General features: G+C 45.7%; 2 protein-coding genes across 6 annotated transcripts in view; one reads left to right on the top strand and one right to left on the bottom strand.

The window, feature by feature from the left end:
* Positions 1–17,369, top strand: part of BPHL (biphenyl hydrolase like) — a 37,841-nt gene extending 20,472 nt beyond the window's left edge. For 3 of the 4 annotated variants that reach the window (XM_032250071.1, XM_032250069.1, XM_032250072.1), the window contains 3 exons: positions 611–742; positions 3,591–3,714; positions 16,266–17,369. In XM_032250071.1, coding sequence (XP_032105962.1) covers positions 611–742; positions 3,591–3,714; positions 16,266–16,353 — 344 coding nt within the window. In that variant the 3' untranslated portion in view covers positions 16,354–17,369. Of the gene's footprint in view, positions 1–610; positions 743–3,590; positions 3,715–10,441; positions 10,671–16,265 lie in introns of all 4 variants that reach the window. The other variant, XR_004260380.1, reaches the window with a different exon arrangement.
* The window catches only part of LOC116531340 (tubulin beta-2B chain), a 23,536-nt gene continuing 22,060 nt past the window's right edge, over positions 16,807–18,282 (bottom strand). The window contains exon 5 of one of the 2 annotated variants that reach the window (XM_032250068.1): positions 16,807–18,282. This exon is cut by the window's right edge and continues 1 nt beyond it. In XM_032250068.1, coding sequence (XP_032105959.1) covers positions 17,627–18,282 — 656 coding nt within the window. In that variant the 3' untranslated portion in view covers positions 16,807–17,626. The other variant, XM_032250067.1, reaches the window with a different exon arrangement.

Raw genomic sequence — 18,282 nt, 5'->3', positions numbered from 1 at the left:
CAGGCTGGTCTTGAACTCTCAACCTCAGGTGATCTGCCCGCCTTGGCCTCCAAAGTGTTTGGATTACAGGCGTGAGCCACCACGCCCAGCGGTACTTAGCCTTTTACACACTTATTTCTTCAGCAGCAGAAATTAAAATGAATAATCTGTGTGCATTTCTCAACGTCCATACAAATGCAATGCAGAAAAAAAAACCTCTTGCAAATATTGTCGCTCTTATTCAGGTAACCTAATAGGGTCATATTTTCTTTTATCTTGTATCTTTAAAGGAAAGCAGTAAGTGCAGCTCTAATTTCATTCACTTGGTAAGCATTGATTTGTGGCCTGTTTTGTGGGAGGCACTGGTGTAGGCTCTGGGGTACAGAGGGGAGCAAAACAAAGTCCGTTATGCTGCACACAGGTCCTAGTGGGAGGCAGACACTCAGCCATGGGTCCAGAAGACCTGCAAAGCAGCAACAAGGCTAAGCCGAGCAGAAGGAGGGAGGGAGGCATTCCAGGCAGGCGGGACAGCAAGCTCATGGGCTCACAGGTGGCTTGTACTCGGAATACTTAAAGACAATACTTTAGCTTGAGACTAAAACCTTTCTTTGCCTACACTTCTATTTTTCAGGCATCCGAGATGTTTCTAAATGGAGTGAGAGAACAAGAAAGCCTCTAGAAGCCCTCTATGGGTATGACTACTTTGCCAGAACCTGTGAAAAGTGGGTGGATGGCATAAGCCAGTTTAAACTTCTCCCAGATGGTAGGTTACTGGGCTTCAAGTATTCTCTGCCTGTTGTAGAGGGTGCTCGAGTTCCTCCCTGCTGTTCCAGAATTGCTCAGTGATTCATGAATCCCTCCCATCATCGCACACACTCATGTGTGAACAGAGAATACTAGTTCTTGTATACCGTGCCAGTTCTTGTGCAATCAGTCTGCCTTAATGTAGAGATAGGACTGCATGTCCAAAGGTTCATATTGTTGAGTCTTTTTTTTTTTTTTTGAGACAGAGTTTCGCTCTTGTTACCCAGGCTGGAGTGCAGTGGCACGATCTCGGCTCACCGCAACCTCTGTCTCCTGGGTTCAAGCAATTCTCCTGCCTCAGCCTCCGGAGTAGCTGGGACTACAGGTGTGCACCACCATGACCAGCTAATTTTTGTATTTTTAGTAGAAACGGGGTTTCACCGTGTTGACCAGGATGGTCTCGATCTCTTGACCTCGTAATCCACCTGTCTCGGCCTCCCGAAGTGCTGGGATTATAGGCGTGAGCCACTGCGCCCGGCCCATATTGTTGAGTCTTTAATAGCAGACTGTTCTTTCTTCCTTCTAATCCTTGGTGTGTATGTGATGACAAAATCATCCAAAAGCCTTGAGCAGTTTCTATTTTCTAATTCCAGGATGAGTAATTAGAAAATAAATAGGCCACGATGTGGACAATGTTTTTTCCTTTTTACATATTTAGATGTGTCACCCCACAAGGACATTGTTATCTTCAACCTCAATGGAATTAATACGAGGAAGAAAATATTCAGGATTTTTCCTATCTTTAGAACTAAGTTATATGACCTTAACTATGAACAAATATCTCCTATTCTTTATGTGAAAAATTAACAAGATTTCCTGTTAAAGTAAGGATTGACATCTTTAAGAGAAATTCTGAACTGTAGTTTATTTTGATATAGCTATTGATGGTTATAATCTCATTTTTCCTTTTTTTTAATTGCTGAGAAAATAGAGTAGCTAAGATCTAATCTTGGAGTGCATTGTTACAAAATCGTTGTGATTGAAGGACCAATTTGATCTATTAGGTAATCGTTTCCTGCTTGAGTCATCTGCCAAAACTTTCACAATGAAAAGGACGTTTGGAAATGTTACTCTTCTGGTTTGAGTTGAAAACAGCAAATGTATGTTTTACAATGTTCCTGTTCAGATGCAGTATCTACTCATAGAAACAGGCCCTGGAAATCTCTGCTCTTAAAATTTTTAAAATGCCGTAAAACAGTGTTTGAGACAGTTCTCCATTAAAGAGGGCACGTTTGTAAATGTAAACTTTTATGTTTTAGTGAAAAGATAGGAAGATTTAGAGGTAGAAATAGAGTTAAGTGAGTAATTCAAAAATGTGTCATGATGTAGAGGCCATTGCAGTGTATAAACTGTCTCACAGTGAGACCTTCGTGACGTGTCCCCCTCTGTGCTGACTAATTTGGTAGGAGCCCTTTTTTCCTAACTGTCCTCTCAGGTTTATGGATGTTTAGGATAGCATAGGGATTCATTGCACAGCGCTGGAGTCCGATGGGCCTGAGTGTGAATTCTGGCTGTGTCCGTGGGTTGCTGTTAGAATGGATCTGGGCAGGTAACGTAGCTTCTTGAAGCTTTAGTTTCCTGTCTGGGACCTCGAAAAGCTGTTGTAGGGATTAAATGAAATATTATCTGTTCAGCTTCAGTGCAGGATCAAAGACAGTAAGTGCCTCATGAAAGGTTAGTATTACTATTATTATAAAAGTACTTAATGGAAAAACATTTTCATATGCTGAATGAGTTAAAACATGTAACTACTGTGTTTAACAGATATGAAATTGTTGAAACACTTCCTGACACAAAGTGAGCTCTCAGCAACGTTGGCTTTCATCATCACATGATGATGAATTGGCAGGTGTGTGTCATCTTGGGACAGGTGAGGGAAGCGTCAGAGACCTGGAGGAGTATTTCCCTAGTCAATAGGTCCCCTTCTCACTTAGCAGGCAGTGACTCCCCGCTGAGGAGGAGGGAAAGGCCTGGCGCCTGTGCAGGGCAGGGCAGGGAGCACCACACTGTGGGGGCAGCTCCCAACCTTCTCAGAGCTGCAGTGCTTTCCTCTGGACACACACAGGTAAGGAAGGGAGAAGGAAAGAGCTAGCTTAGGGATGTCAGGAACCTTAGCTACAACTCTCTTTTTAGCCCCACAACAGCCAAGGGAACTGTGATTGTTCCTGTTTGAGGCTAAAGCTCCCAGTGGTTAAGGAGCCCCCACAGTCTTGCGGAGGCAGGAAACTACAGTACAGGAACTAGAGGGACTAGAGCGCAGGCTGTCCATCATCGCCTCAGGAAAGTTGTTATAAATGGGAGTCAGTCCTTACAGGCTCTCCAAAGTATGTTAGTCAGGAGTCTCATGGAGGTGCCAGCGATCAGGAGAAGCTACTTTCCCATGTGTAAGTTGTATAATAAGTTCATCGTGAGGTTCATATGCTTTGAAGGCTGGCCGGGGCCCCTATGCTCATCTGAAGTGTGATCTCCAGGGAAAAGCTCTACAGGTGTCAAGCTATAGAGCTATAGAACCACCGCTATAGACTATTGTGGTGGGGTGTTTATTTGATTTTCCTACTATTTTATGTGAATTTAAATCAGGCTGCTTGTTTACGAATAGAACTCAGAAACAGCAAACAAACGAGAAGCAGAAAAGGAACCCCAAAGAAAGAGCTGGAAGAACCCCAAGCGTGGTCAAATCCAAACCACGGTTTTCACAGATAGGGAAACTGAGGGCTAAAGAGGGGCAGGGCTCGCCACGTTTCCCTTCCTCTGACTGTGCAGAATGGTTGCTCTAAAGCAGATTCCTTGTGCTGTGTGTCCTTCAGGTAACATCTGCCGGCACCTGCTGCCCCAGGTCCAGTGCCCCACCTTGATTGTGCATGGCGAGAAGGATCCTCTGGTCCCGAGGTTTCATGCTGACTTCATTCATGAGCACGTGAAAGGCTCACGGTAAGCCCAGTCACCACCTTCACACTCCCACCCCAGAGCCTCGGAGTCAATGAGCGAAGCTACTGGAAGGAAAAGAAGCAAGAGGAGTTGAAGTTTTTAGAGTACACACCCCCACTTTTTGCCAGTGACAATCAGTAGCACTGCTTTATTTAGGGGTACCAGGGAGTATGGAACCCCTGAACTGCGGGTAACTGATAACCAGAAGGAAAGGCACATTCAGATAGATGGCTCTTACTTTTATGAGTGGCAGATATGCTCATAGGTGCTAAGCCCTGTCACTTGGTGATAGTTTAGGTTTATTTCCACAAGTATTAACTGAAACAGTTTTACACAATTTGGGAATTTTCAGCTTAGTTTCTTATCATTATAAAAGCGCTGACCACCCAATTTTTAAAAATCTGTTAAACCAAAAAAGGAAAATAAATTGCCATGGCTAGCCGGCCATTTAAACACTATCATTATCAGGATTTTTATACACAGAGATAATCGTATTCTATATTCAGCTCAATCCTGCTTTTTTCCCTGCTTAATATTGTAAACTTTTCACTCTAAGCTATTTTAGCCTTAAAGATGGACACGTTGTAAAGAGAAACCTATTATTTATTCAAAATTACAAAATACCAACATATTCCAAGCCATGCGGGTGGCTCGCCTGATTAAGGAGCAGCTACAAATCCCTTGTTCTTTTCGTCCGGATTTCTGCCAGCCAACCTTGGACATCAGAGAACCTTACAAGATATGTCCATTGAAATTCTGTTACTCAACCCCATCAATTTTTGTATGAAATAGAAGTTTCTATTTTAAATACTTCAGCTGACACAGGAGCCAGCCTTCTTGGCATTTTTATCAAAACAGACATGCCAACTTGAATAAATTCATTGTCTCCTTTACATAAAGGGATGCATATCCTGGAGGTGAAAATCAGGGGTAACTGGGAGAGTAGGGGTCTGTTTGGTTTTTTATTTATTTATTTTTATTTTATTTATTTATTTTTTGAGGCAGAATCTCACTTACTCTGTCACCCAGGCTGGAGTTCAGTGGCGTGATCTCTGCTCACTGCAACCTCCACCTCCTGGGTTCAAGTGATTGTTCTGTTTTAGCCTCCCAAGTAGCTGGGATTACAGGCATGTGCCACCATGCCCAGATAATCTTTGTATTTTTAGTAGAGACTGGGTTTCACCATGTTGGCCAGGCTGGTCTCAAACTCCTGACATCAGATGATCCACCAACTTGGCCTCCCAAAGTGCTGGGTTTATAGGTGTGGACCTGTAATTTGTTTTTTTAGATAGATATATTAGAAAATAAGTATCCAGGTCCGGGTGTGGTGGCTCAGACTTATAATCCCAGAACTTTGGGAGGCCAAGTCAGTGGATCACCTGAGGTCAAGAGCCTGGCCAACATGGTGAAACACTGTCTCTACAAAAAATATAAAAACTAGCCAGGTATTGTGGTGGATGCCTGTAATCCCAGCTACTCTGGAGGCTGAGGCAGGAGAATCACTTGAGCCTGGGAGGCGGAGGTTACAGTGAGCCAAGATCACGCCACTGCACTAACAGCCTGGGTGACAGAGTGTGACTCTGTCTCAAACAAAAAAACAAAAATCAAAAAATAAACATCTATATAAGCCTTGACCCCTTCAGAGCATGTATATTAATTTCATATGCCTCTGAATTACTCAGGACGTCTTTGAAATTTTATTGGGATTTTTTTTGAAATTGGATTTATTAGCAACCTTGGAAAATCCTTCTTCCCTCCCTCCAGGAGCCAATTTCTGATGCCTGCTGACACCAGCGCCGCTCAGCACAGTTAATGGTAGTGTTCCCTGTCCCTAAAGCCCCCAGGCCAGCAGAGAAAGCAGGCACAGAAACAGCTCCACTACTTCCGTATCGCTCTGCTCTATGATATATTTAACAACAGATTTCTCAGAGAATTTTTAAATGGGGAAAAAAATGTTTCTTTTCTATAATAAAATACAATTACCATAAACCTTTATAATCCTATATCCATAATGGATAAAATACAATTACCATAAACCTTTATAATCCTATATCCATAGTGGATAATGCTGTATTCATTTAGCATTTTTTTAAGTTAAAAGGCATCTCTTATTCCACACATTTCCTCCTATACCAGTTCAACCATGAATCAGAAATATATATGGGCCTGTATAACAAATAATTCATTTGGTGAGAACATAGTGTCAGTGAAGAGCAGAGGTAGGAGTTAGGTAGGATTATATTGTAGGGGAACAGAAAGGTTTAATGGAGGAGTTTTTAAATTGATTTAGTAGGGGCTGGGCGCTGTGGCTTACGCCTGTAATCCCAGCACTTTGGGAGGCTGAGGTGGGTGGTTCACTTGAGGCCAGGGGTTCGAGACCAGCCTGGCCAGCATGACAAAACCCCATCTCTACTAAAAATACAAAAATTAGCCAGGTGTGGTGGCAGGTGCCTGTAATCCCAGCTACTGGTGAAGCTGAGTCAGGAGAATTGCTTAAACCCAGGAGGCAGAGGTTGCAGTAAGCTAAGGTCATGCCACTGCACTCCAGCCTGGGTGACAGAGCAAGAATCTGTCTCAGAAAAGAAAGAGAGAGAGAGAGAAGAAAGGTAGGAAGGGAGGGAGGGAGGGAGGAAGGAAGGAAGGAAAAGGAGGGAAAAGAAAGAAGGAAGGGAGGGAGGGAAGGAAGGAAGGAAAGAAAGAAAAATTGATTTAGTAGGCAATAGTAGGTATTTTCAAACTAGACTTATAAAATTATAATACTAAGTTATGGTCATGGTACAAAATTCAAATAGTATACTTTCTTATTAATCCTTGCAAAAGATTTTTATACTATCTTTTCTTGTGTGTTTTTAATTGTATACATTTACAGTATACAAAGTGATTATATAGCACTTACTATTTTAAAAGGTATTTTTTATACAGTATCTTAATTATGGTTTATGACAAAAACACGAAAAATATCCATTTTACAGATGAGAAATCACGGCTGAGAGATGTTAAGCCATCTTTCAAGGTTGCGTAGCTAGTCAATAACAAATCTTAGATTTGCTTTTCTCCTAATATGGTACTTTCCCACCATAGTACAGCTGCCGCTTATCTCTTAATATGTATGATGGTAACATGCCTAGAATAAGATACCAGGTGACCTGGTTAATTGTCTTCCAGCTTCAGAAATGACAGGTTTTTGCACAGTGACACACATAGTAAATGCAGTATGTGCCCTTAAAGAACCAGGGTCAGTTAAAGTCAGTCTGCAGGAAAGCTTAATTTAGGAATTCTGTTCCAGGCCCATCTCCTAGCAACAGAGTACATCAGTATAGGAGAAAAACACCCTTACTGTGCAGATATGAATTGTTTTAGTAGACTGTTTTGTGGAAGATCACTTTCTTAGAGCAATATTCTTTGGAAGAACTAGGTTGAGTATAAGTGGTATTAGCAATGACTGTCCAAAAATGGCTTGTATTTTCTACTTATTACCTTCCTTTGCTATAAGAGCCTTTTATGTTGGGCATGAGCCTACCTAGAATGTGGCTGGTTTATTTTGGTCCCCACAAAAGGAAGGCAGATTCCTTGAGTACCAAAACCCAACCGTGTCGTGCGCACCAGGCCATCTGACAGTAGGGAAGCAACTCGGTATAGCAAACTTCCAGTAACTGGATATTTCATTCACTGCCTTGCCAGGTACTTTTGTTTTTTTGAGATAAGGTCTCACCCTGTCACCCAGGCAGGGGTGCAGTGGTGGGATCATAGCTCACTGCAGCCTCGAACTCCTGGGTTCAAACCATCCTCCCGCCTCCCACAGTCCTGGGATTACAGGTACAAGGCACGATGCCCGGCTGCCAGGTACACTTTTAATTAAGCTTAAAGGAACAGACTGGCTCATGCCTATAATCCAAGCGCTTTGGAAGGCTGAAGTGGGCAGATCACCTGAGGCCAGGAGTTCGAGACCAGCCTGGCCAACGTGGTGAAACCGCATCTCTACTGGAAATACAAAAATTAGCCAGACGTGGTGGTGAGCACCTGTAATCCCAGCTACTCAAGAGGCTGAGGCAGGAGAATCACTTGAACCTGGGAGGCAGAGGTCGCAGTGAGCCGAGGTCACGCCACTGCACTCCAGCCTGTCACCAGGAGTGAACTGTCTCAAAAACAAAACAAAACAAACAAAACACTTAAAGGCGCAGACTTTCCCTTCCCAGATTTTTACCAGGATATACAGATTATGTGTGAAGCCGACACCACACTGCCTTTCATGCCTTGGAAGGAGGCTGAACAAAGGGAGGTCTACTTCCAGCTTATGTTAATTTGCCTCTTTCTGTCTTCTCTGTCTGTAGTAGAAGAAAAATAAGAATCTCTTGAAAGCAAAGAGGCTTCAGAGATTATTCAAGCTCAGTGGTTTTAAAGTGTGTTTTTAGTCAGTTGAAGCTTTTCCTCTAACAAACTCTTATGCAGAAGCCTAAGATATGAAACACAAAATGAGAGCTGCTCAGACGGCAGCAGTGATGGGGTGCTGGCTTTGCCTTTCTGCCTCCCGTGTCCAAATTTCCTCATGGAAGGACGGCAGTCTTAATGGATTTGGACCTACTCATATGACTTCATTTCAAAGTAATTACCTCTTTAAACACTCTGTCCAAAGGAGGTCCCACTCTGAGATGCTGGGGGTCAGGATCTAAGCATATCAGTATGAGGGGTACAATTCAGCCCATCACAGTGCTTCTGAGGAGGTGCTCAGATCCCAGGAACCAGAGGCCCGGTCCTGGGTTTCATCAGACTCAGCTGCAAATCATGAGCCCCTCACCTCTCACCTGCAGTCCCTTTTCACCCCTCCCTCAGCCCCTGCCCTTGCCTGTCTGGGTGTGTGCTCATGCCTTAGGCCAGGACTCAGGCGTTTCCTCAGTGAGGCTTTCTCACCTCCCTGTGCCTCCAGTTGCTCACTCACCTGTCTGAGGCCATGTGGCTCCTTATACATACCATTTTTTTTTTTTTTTTTTTTTTTTTTTTTTTAAAGAGACAGGTCTTGCACTGTCATCCAGGCTGGAGTGCAGTGGTGTGATCATGGCTCATTATAGCCTTGAACTCCTGGACTCAAGTGATCCTCCCACCTCAGCCTCCCAAGTAACTCAGATATAGGCATGTACCACCATGCCCAGCTAAGTGTGTGTGTGTGTGTGTGTGTGTGTGTGTGTGTGTGTGTGTGTATGTGTGTTTTGTAGACATAGGGCCTTGCCATAGTGTCCAGGCTGGTCTTGAACTCCTGGGATCAAGCGATCCTCCTGCCTTGGCCTCCCAAAGTGCTGGGATTACAAGTGTGAGCCACTGCACCCGGCCTCCTTATTCATACCTCTAACAGCTGCTAACGTGAATGCAATTCTTCCCCTATTGAACACTCCAAGGCCTATCCCTGGACATGGCCTAGAGCATCTGAACATGCTCAGTGCATGTTGAAAGAGAGAGAGTGAGAGCGAGAGGTGCACAGAGGGCCATGTCTCTGTGGATGGGCTGGGGTCACCTTCACAGGACCAGCTGCATGTTCTGAGCCCAGGCCAGAGGGCCAGACCAGGTGGGGAAGTCCATGTGGCACAGAGTTGGCACCTTAGGGTCGTGTCAACTAAAGGGGAGAGCAGTAGGGTGAAGAGCACCAGCAGGGGACTCAGACAGACGTGGGTTTGAGTGCTGGTTTGGTCACCATGTGCTACATGTAATGTTTCCATACCACTGTTTCCTCTTGTGTGAAATGGGCATGACAATACCTATCATCTCAAAATATTTTTTGAGGAATGAATGAGGAGGTATTCGTACATTTGGACTTAAATTTAAGACTCAATACACCCAGCCTGGCAACATGCTGAAACCTCGTCTCTACAAAAAGCAAGAAATTAGCCAGGTAGCCAGGTGCGGTGGCTCACGCTTATAATCCCAGCACTTTGGGAGGCCGAAGCAGGTGGATCATGAGGCCAGGAGTTTGAGACCAGCCTGGCCAACACAGTGAAACCCTGTCTCTACTAAAAATACAAAAATTAGCTGGGCGTGGTGGCGGGCACCTATAATCCCAGCTACTCTGGAGACTGAGGCAGGAGAATTGCTTGAACCCAAGAGGCGGAGATTGCAGTGAGCTGAGATCGTCACACTGCACTCCAGCATGGGCGACAGAGCTAGACTGCCTCTCAAAAAAGAAAACAAACAAAAAAAATTACCCAGGGATGGTGGTACACACCTATAGCCCCAGCTACTCAGGAGGCTGAGGTAGGAGGATCACCTGAGCCTAGGAGGTTGAGGCTGCAGTGAGCCGTGATCATGCCACTGCACTCCAGCCTGGACATAGGAATGAGACCCTGTCTCAAAAAAACAAACAAAAAAAACCTCAACAGACAGTAGCTGCCACTTCTGAGGACGGAATGCTGGTGTGGATACAGGTAAACAGGGCCCCCAGAGAACATTGGGGCATAGCTTGAAATTAGGTCAGGCATTGCTCTCTGTCCCAACTTTCAGCACCATTATTGTCACTGTTATTTTTAAAATTTTTAAGAGAGGGTCTCTCTCTCTTGCCCAGGCTGGAGCGCAGTGGCTCAGTCATAGCACCCAGCAGCCTCAACCTCCTTGCCTCAAAGGATCCTCCTGCCTCAGCCTCCTGAATAGCTAAGACAGCACCATTATTAGTGTAGGTAGAGGGGCATAGTAGGGTTCTCCAAAGAAACAGAACCAACAAGATGTATATGCGTGTATGTATGTATAGGTAGAAAGAAAGGTGCATTATATGGAATTGGTTCATGGAGTTGTGGAAGCTGACAAGTCCCAAGGTCTGGAGGGTGAGTTGGCCAGCTGGAGACCCAGGAGAGCCAAAGATGTGGTTCCAGTCTAAGTCTGAAGGCCTGAGAGCCAGGAGAGGCAATGGTGTGGCTCTAGTTTGGGAGCCAGGAGACTTGAGGCCCAGGAAGAGCCAATGTTTCAGCATGAGTCCGAAGGTAGGAAAAAGTCAACATCCCAGATTGTGGGCCATCAGGCAGGAGGAATTCCCGTTCTCAGCCTTATTTTACTCAGGCTTTAAGCAGATTGGACGAGACCCACCACATTGGGGAGGGCCTCTGCTTTACCCAGTCAGTGGATTCAAACGCTAACCCATCCAGAAATACCCTCGTGAACACACTCAGAAATAATGTTTGACCAAATACCTGGATACCCTGTAGCCCAGTCAAGTTGACACAAAGTACACCGTCACAGGGTGAAGGGCCGATGGGTGCCATCTCTGTAGAAGTCTGGGCTTTGTGTTGGGTTCACCAGAGGGTGTGCTGGCAGGCCGGCAACAAGGGGTCAGGCCTGGGATGTCTGTGTAGTGGGCTAGCTGCTGTCTTCTGTCTGGACCACGGAAGGGAGGGAAGGGACTCTTTCAGACCCAAACAGCTTCCTTGGCTGTTTGGGTCTGGCCACCAGTAGTAAGATGGCCCCAGTCCTCCCAGGCAGGCCAGTGTGCGCCTTACCACTAGCTGGGGTGAAATGAATTGGCTTAGGTGAAAAGATTCACACCAGTGACAGTGGTTCATTTTCAGCTCCATAGGAAAGTGAAGCCAGCTTCTGGTGGAGAGGCAGACGCTGCAGGCAGGCAGGGCTGCTGCCTCCACTCTGGACTGTGTCCCACCTGGAGGCAGTGGTTTGCCCTCTCCTCTGCTCCTGCCCCAGGTGACAGTTCCCGATCACTGGCATCCCAGCCCTCCTCTGCCCAGGTGCTGCTTTCAGCTCCTGCCAACCGCTGCTCAGGTGGAAGGGAAAACTGTCAGTTCCAGACACTGCTTGTGGGCTCATTGCAGGATTTACTGCACACAGAATTAGCCAGTGCTTACCAAGTTGAGTCCTTTGTGCTAATATTTCTTTTTTTTTTTTCTTTTTCTTTTTTTCTTTCTTTTTTTTTTTTTTTTTCTTTTTTTTTTTTCTTTTTTTTTCTTTTTTTTTTTTTTTTTTCTTGAGACGGAGTTTCGCTCTTGTTACCCAGGCTGGAGTGCAATGGCGCGATCTCGGCTCACCGCAACCTCCGCCTCCTGGGTTCAGGCAATTCTCCTGCCTCAGTCTCCTGAGTAGCTGGGATTACAGGCACGCGCCACCATGCCCAGCTGAATTTTTGTATTTTTAGTAGAGACGGGGTTTCGCCATGTTGACCAGGATGGTCTCGATCTCTTGACCTCGTGATCCACCCGCCTCGGCCTCCCAAAGTGCTGGGATTACAGGCGTGAGCCACTGCGCCCGGCCTGTGCTAATATTTCAAACACAGTGGGGTCTGAACCTTTCCAGACAAATCTCACCTGCAACATTTCGTTAAAACCTGTCTTAAGGCCGGGCACGGTGGCTCAAGCCTGTAATCCCAGCACTTTGGGAGGCCGAGGCGGGTGGATCACGAGGTCAAGAGATTGAGACCATCCTGGTCAACATGGCGAAACCCCGTCTCTACTAAAAATACAAAAATTCAGCTGGGCATGGTGGCGCGTGCCTGTAATCCCAGCTACTCAGGAGGCTGAGGCAGGAGAATTGCCTGAACCCAGGAGGCGGAGGTTGCGGTGAGCCGAGATCGTGCCATTGCACTCCAGTCTGGGTAACATGAGTGAAACTCCGTCTCAAAAAAAAAACAAAAAAAAAAAACCTGTCTTAAGAGAAGCCTCCAGTTGGAGGTGTTGTGTTAGCCAACAAATGTAGACTCACTGTGCTCCCGAGTCAGTCATTAATATGCTGTACAGATTAACACCTTCAGGAATTCTGCACATTGTGAAGTGCAATACAAATATACAAATAAAATAACCGCAGACATTTATTAAGCTTACCACGTGCTCACAGACCCATGCTGCATATGTTGAATCTACTATCTCATTGCATCCTCAGAATGATTGATTCTAGCCGGGCGCGGTGGCTCACGCCTGTAATCCCAGCACTTTGGGAGGCCGAGGCGGGTGGATCACAAGGTCAAGAGATTGAGACCATCCTGGTCAACATGGTGAAACCTCGTCTCTACTAAAAATACAAAAAAAAAATTAGCTGGGCATGGTGGCATGTGCCTGTAGTCCCGGCCACTTGGGAGGCTGAGGCAGGAGAATTGCCTGAACCCAGGAGGCGGAGGTTGCGGTGAGCCGAGATCGCGCCATTTGCACTCCAGCCTGGGTAACATGAGTGAAACTCCGTATCAAAAAAAAAAAAAAAAAAGAAAAAAGAATGATTGATTCTATGAGGTGGATTCCATTACTGTCCCCATTCTCCAGGTGAGGAATTGTGACTCAGGGAGATGGATGTAGCATGTCAGTATGGACTCTGTGCTGGTTAGACAAGACATGTCCTGGCCCCATAAAGCCAGGCATGGCTTTTTCATCCCACGATGGCACCTCAGTTGAATCCAACTGTCACAGGAAGAAAGCTTTCCTGCAGTTCAGGGCCCATCTAGGTCCCCACAGTCCCAGCAGGTTTGGAAAGACTGTCCTCTACACACCACTTAAAAGCACCAGCCTAGCAGCCTGAGGGCCCACCAGCACCCCACCTCAAGCTACCACACTGCCCAGAAAGCAGCCTCCAGGGCAGTTTTACATCTATTGCTTGTGCCTAATGCTTGAGACATGGTTGCATTCAAGAAAAGGAGCCTTTCAGTGAGATGCTGCCACCACCATCCCCAAATGCCTGGTCGGCCCTAACCAGAGGAGAGCCTGTCCAGCCAGGGCAGCCCTCAGCTTCATCAGCAGCAAGGAGCTTGTGGTTTGCCCACCATTACCTTTTTGTTTGTTTGTTTTGAGACAGAGCCTTGCTTTATCGCCCAGGCTGAAGTGCAGTGGCGGGATCTCGGCTCACTGCAACTTCTGCCTACCAGATTCAAGTGATTCTCCTGCCTCAGCCTCCTCAGTAGCTGGAATTACTGGCATGCACCACCACACCCGGCTAATTTCTGTATTTTTAGTAGAGATGGAGTTTCACCGTGTTGACCAGGGTGGTCTCAAACCCCTGGCCTCAAGTAATCTGCCTGCCTCCAGCTTCCTAAGTGCTAGGATTATAGGTATGAGCCACTGCACCTGACCTGGTACCTTTTTCTTAGATGGGGCTTTCTAGAAGAAGCAGAATGAAAAAAGATTTAGTTTCTGAATAAAAAGGGGCCATTGGCAACCAGGTTTAGATGGCGTCATCAGGAATGCCTGGACAAGTGATGCACCATGTTGCTGCCCAGTTTCCCACTGGAAGAGATCCTGTGCAAAGAACCAGCAGCCTACCCTGGGTTCCAGTTAAAACAAGTACATCCTAGCACTCTGCGGACTACAGACTTACTGACAACTTTATGAGTTCTTAGATCAAGTTTTGTCACATTGGTCCAAGGTGAAGACATGACACAACACATTACTTGTGGCCTTGTTACTCTCTGTTAACTCCCTGAGTTACAGGTGAAAGTGCAGTTCAGCCAAAGATGAAAAGGGTCCCAGTGAGGCAGGAAAGGTAGCATTGTGAGGCTGGCATTTCATCCATGCTGTCTTGACCTAGAAGAGCTGTATCAACAGAGGTAAAGTGACCAATAAATTTACCATGGGATGAGACAGCTTCTAGTTTTTGAAAGATCTGGAATCATGTCTCTTTCTAAATCATGCCAGGTGCTATGAGGAACCTGTGCTGGCAGAAGAACTTGTGTTCATCCTCTGAGGCCCCCTGGTTTCCAACTAAGCCATGTGCTTAGCAGTGGGGGGTTTCCACTCATTTTTCTGGAGAATGTTATTGTTCAGAAACCACTCTCCACAGAGCATGTGATTAGATCCTTTTGTTACTTGGGTGGGAATCTAGGTCAGCTACAGAGCTCCTGTCTTGCCTTGACAGCTAATATTCATGCCTGTCTATGGTGGTCCTATTCCCAAAGAGGAATACACAATAGATTCTTCAGTGCAGTGAAACCTGTGTCACACCTGAAGGAGGAAGAGGTGCTAAGGAGCATGAAATGACCCGCCAAAGATATCAAGAACAGTTGTCTTCAGACTCTCTTCTGTCTGTCCATCTGTCTATTTATCCATCCAGCATTCAGAGCAGGTCTCCCGTATTTTAATGAAGGGAAGCTCTAATTTTTATTTCTCTGAGATCTAGAGATTACTTTAGGAAGAATGCAAACAGTGCTGAACGGCTAAAAAGAAAGGATTTACAGTGAGGGTCTCCTTCCTTCCATATGGGAAACCAGCAAATCATAGCCAGATGGGCTATCTACAGAGGAGGGCCTCACGTGTGGCAGGCTGAGGATTCCCTGCCTCGGTCCAGGTTTGTGCAGATTAAGGGATGCAGTTTAGCCTAGACGTAACCTGTGACCTCTCAGCATCCTTGGCAATTGGTTCTTTTCTGTTTTCTGAAAACAAAGGCCTTGAGTGTCCCTGCAAGTCCTATTGTGTAGGCAACTGGGATCCTATCTTTGGGGTGGGTGCAACTCATCCTTCTTTTCTGGGTAGTGTTAAAATTGAATTTAGAATGTTCTGGTTGTTAGTAATAGCATTAATTTTCCAAGGCCCTCGGAAAGGTCCCAACAATATATCTTCCTTTCAAGTTGATTCTCTTGGTACCCCATTCCCACCCCCAATGTGGTAGCTCAGTAGAAAGAGGCCCAGCATCTTCGGAAGACAGCTCTCTGCAGCCACAGTTCCTCCCTTGCACCTACTGAGGTTCTGAGCTGTCAGCCCCCCAGTACTGAAAGTCAAAAAATCAGGCAGCAACATGGTAACGCATTCTGTCCCAATATTGTCCTTTTAATGTCTAGTTATCATTGTAGGCAAAGTGGCTTGAACTTAAACTTTCATCCTAGAAACTTTAACACTTTTAGTGTTTGTATATTTTTGTAGCCAATAAGTAAAATATAGAACAAAGAGAAGGCTGCCTTTATTCAAGAAACTGTAAACCTGTCCCATTTGATCACAATCCTGTTGAAAGGAAGAAGCCTTACGAGGATAGTGCGTTTGCCACAACACTGAGCCGTGACAGCTGCAGCAACGGCTCCTGGAGCACAGGGCGGCTGGCGTGGGCTCGCCACCCTCACAGCCATTTGTCTGGCGGCTTGTATTCAGATGTATTAGTTCAGTAATCCAAAAATGGAAGGGTGATTTGGAACCTGGAGCAGCAGGCCGGGGGCGGCTGTGAATTCTACTTTGCACTTGCCCACTACATGGACACCCCAAGAAACTCACCGGCCCCAGCGCAGTGCATTCTGGACACTTATTTTTATCATCTTACCAACCTTCTTTCTTAAAACCAACTTCATTAAAATGGATCTTTCTAGAGTAACCACCAAATCACCTCCCCCATTCTCAGGCTGTTTTCCAGTCAAACCATGTTACTTGATTCAATTCCAACTATAATGTGTGTCTGCTACTGTTAAGTCATTGCCTTATAGTCAACCTCCAGGGTAGCCATAAACTCCAAGAGTTTGTCTATGTTCTTAGGTTGATAGGTTACATTTTCTCCTGGATAGTGGTCATGGGGGGAAATGTGGGAATTTTTCACTTTAGATGTTCATGCATGTTGGGGTTTGTTCTTAAATGGTGTCCCATTGATTGAAAGCCTTTTTCTCCCCTTCTTTTTAGGCTGCATTTGATGCCAGAAGGCAAACACAACCTGCATTTGCGTTTTGCAGATGAATTCAACAAGTTAGCAGAAGACTTCCTACAATGAGAATGCACACTTGAGTCTTGGTGGTTCCTCAGTGTGGGGTGTGATCGTGTTGCTCCCTGTTACCATGATGCCTTTGAAACTCTCTACCTGAGCTTTCTACCCCTCCCTTCAGTCTTATCCTGACCAAATGAGAATAATGATATGTTGAAAACAGCCTCTGGCTTCAGGTGGTGGCTCACAGCTACAATCTCAGCACTTTGGGAGGCTGGGGTGGGAGGGGCATTGCTTGAGTCCAGGAGTTCAAGACCAGCTTGTACCACATAGGGAGACTCTGGCTCTACAAAAAAAAAATTTTTTTTTTAATTAGCTAGGCAAAGTGGGACACAACTGTGGTCCCAGCTGCTCAGGAAGCTGAGGTGGAAGGATCACTTGAGCCCACTTCAAAGCTACAGTGAGCTGTGACTGCATCACTGCATTACAGCCTGGGCAAGAGTAAGACTTTGTCTTTAAAAAAAAAAAAAAAAAAAAAAAAAAGGAATAAAGCCTCTTAACTTCAATAGCTATGAAAATTAAATCTGATTTTCTAACATGAAGTTGTGACAAGTTATACCATTGTCTTAAAAGGTAAATTCCTACCATAATTTACTTTCAAATTTTAGGTGGAGCATTTGTAGTGTTAATGTTGGGAGATTTTAAGAAAACTTGAATTTATACTGTACCTTTAATCTGAGACATTCAAGCTTCACTTGTGTTTTTGTGTTTATCTTAATCACAGTCAAAGAAAAGTAGGGAAAGTCCGTGCCTGAGTTCTTCAATTGTAAGATCATAGGATGTCCAAGAACAACAGCAAATAGGGGCAGGTTTGCCTTGTCCCCATATCCCTCTTTACTCCTGGTTCACTTTTGAGAGATTAATACTTTGGACCAGTAAAGGTGAACAAAATGTATATTTTCATTGCTCTGTACTAAAAGGGCAGGAATGTTATTAATTAAAACACTAAAGCAGAAATCCTACATTGCTATTAAAATTAAACATTGAGTATCACAATAAAAACAGTAACAAGTTAAACCTTGAAACATTATACTTAAGCATTTAGAGAAAGAATGAAAATTATGTGAAGTGAGAACAGAGACCGATTTTATACACATGCTTTTTTATTAGTATAGATACCTTCACAGACAATACTGTAATTTTTAGAGGAATTCCACATTATTACATCAACTGTGTGAATTTCTAACAGAGGCAAAACTGAGCACCATAGTTTACAAGTAGAAAGACCATGCTTGAGGACAACAGATGTTCACTAAGGATGCACAATTGATTTGAGAAGTTTTTAAGCCTCATCCTCACCCTCCTCCTCCTCGAACTCCCCTTGTTCATCGGCCGTGGCGTCCTGGTACTGCTGGTACTCAGACACCAGGTCGTTCATGTTGCTCTCGGCCTCGGTGAACTCCATCTCGTCCATGCCCTCGCCCGTGTACCAGTGCAGGAAGGCCTTGCGCCTGAACATGGCCGTGAACTGCTCCGAGATGCGCTTGAACAGCTCCTGGATGGCCGTGCTGTTGCCGATGAAGGTGGCTGACATCTTCAGGCCGCGGGGCGGGATGTCGCACACAGCCGTCTTGACGTTGTTGGGGATCCACTCCACGAAGTAGCTGCTGTTCTTGTTCTGCACGTTGAGCATCTGCTCGTCCACCTCCTTCATGGACATGCGGCCCCGGAAGATGGCAGCCACCGTCAGGTAGCGGCCGTGGCGCGGGTCGCAGGCGGCCATCATGTTCTTGGAGTCGAACATCTGCTGGGTGAGCTCGGGCACCGTGAGCGCGCGGTACTGCTGGCTGCCCCGGCTGGTCAGGGGCGCGAAGCCCGGCATGAAGAAGTGCAGGCGCGGGAAGGGCACCATGTTCACCGCCAGCTTGCGCAGGTCTGCGTTCAGCTGGCCGGGGAAGCGCAGGCAGGTGGTGACCCCGCTCATGGTGGCCGACACCA

This window comes from Sapajus apella, unplaced genomic scaffold (assembly GCF_009761245.1).
Source record: "Sapajus apella isolate SASKATOON/1434 unplaced genomic scaffold, GSC_monkey_1.0 scaffold70, whole genome shotgun sequence".
Taxonomy (NCBI): Eukaryota; Metazoa; Chordata; class Mammalia; order Primates; family Cebidae; genus Sapajus; species Sapajus apella.
Note: the sequence above shows the minus strand (reverse complement) of the source record. Positions and strands in the feature narration are given on the sequence as shown.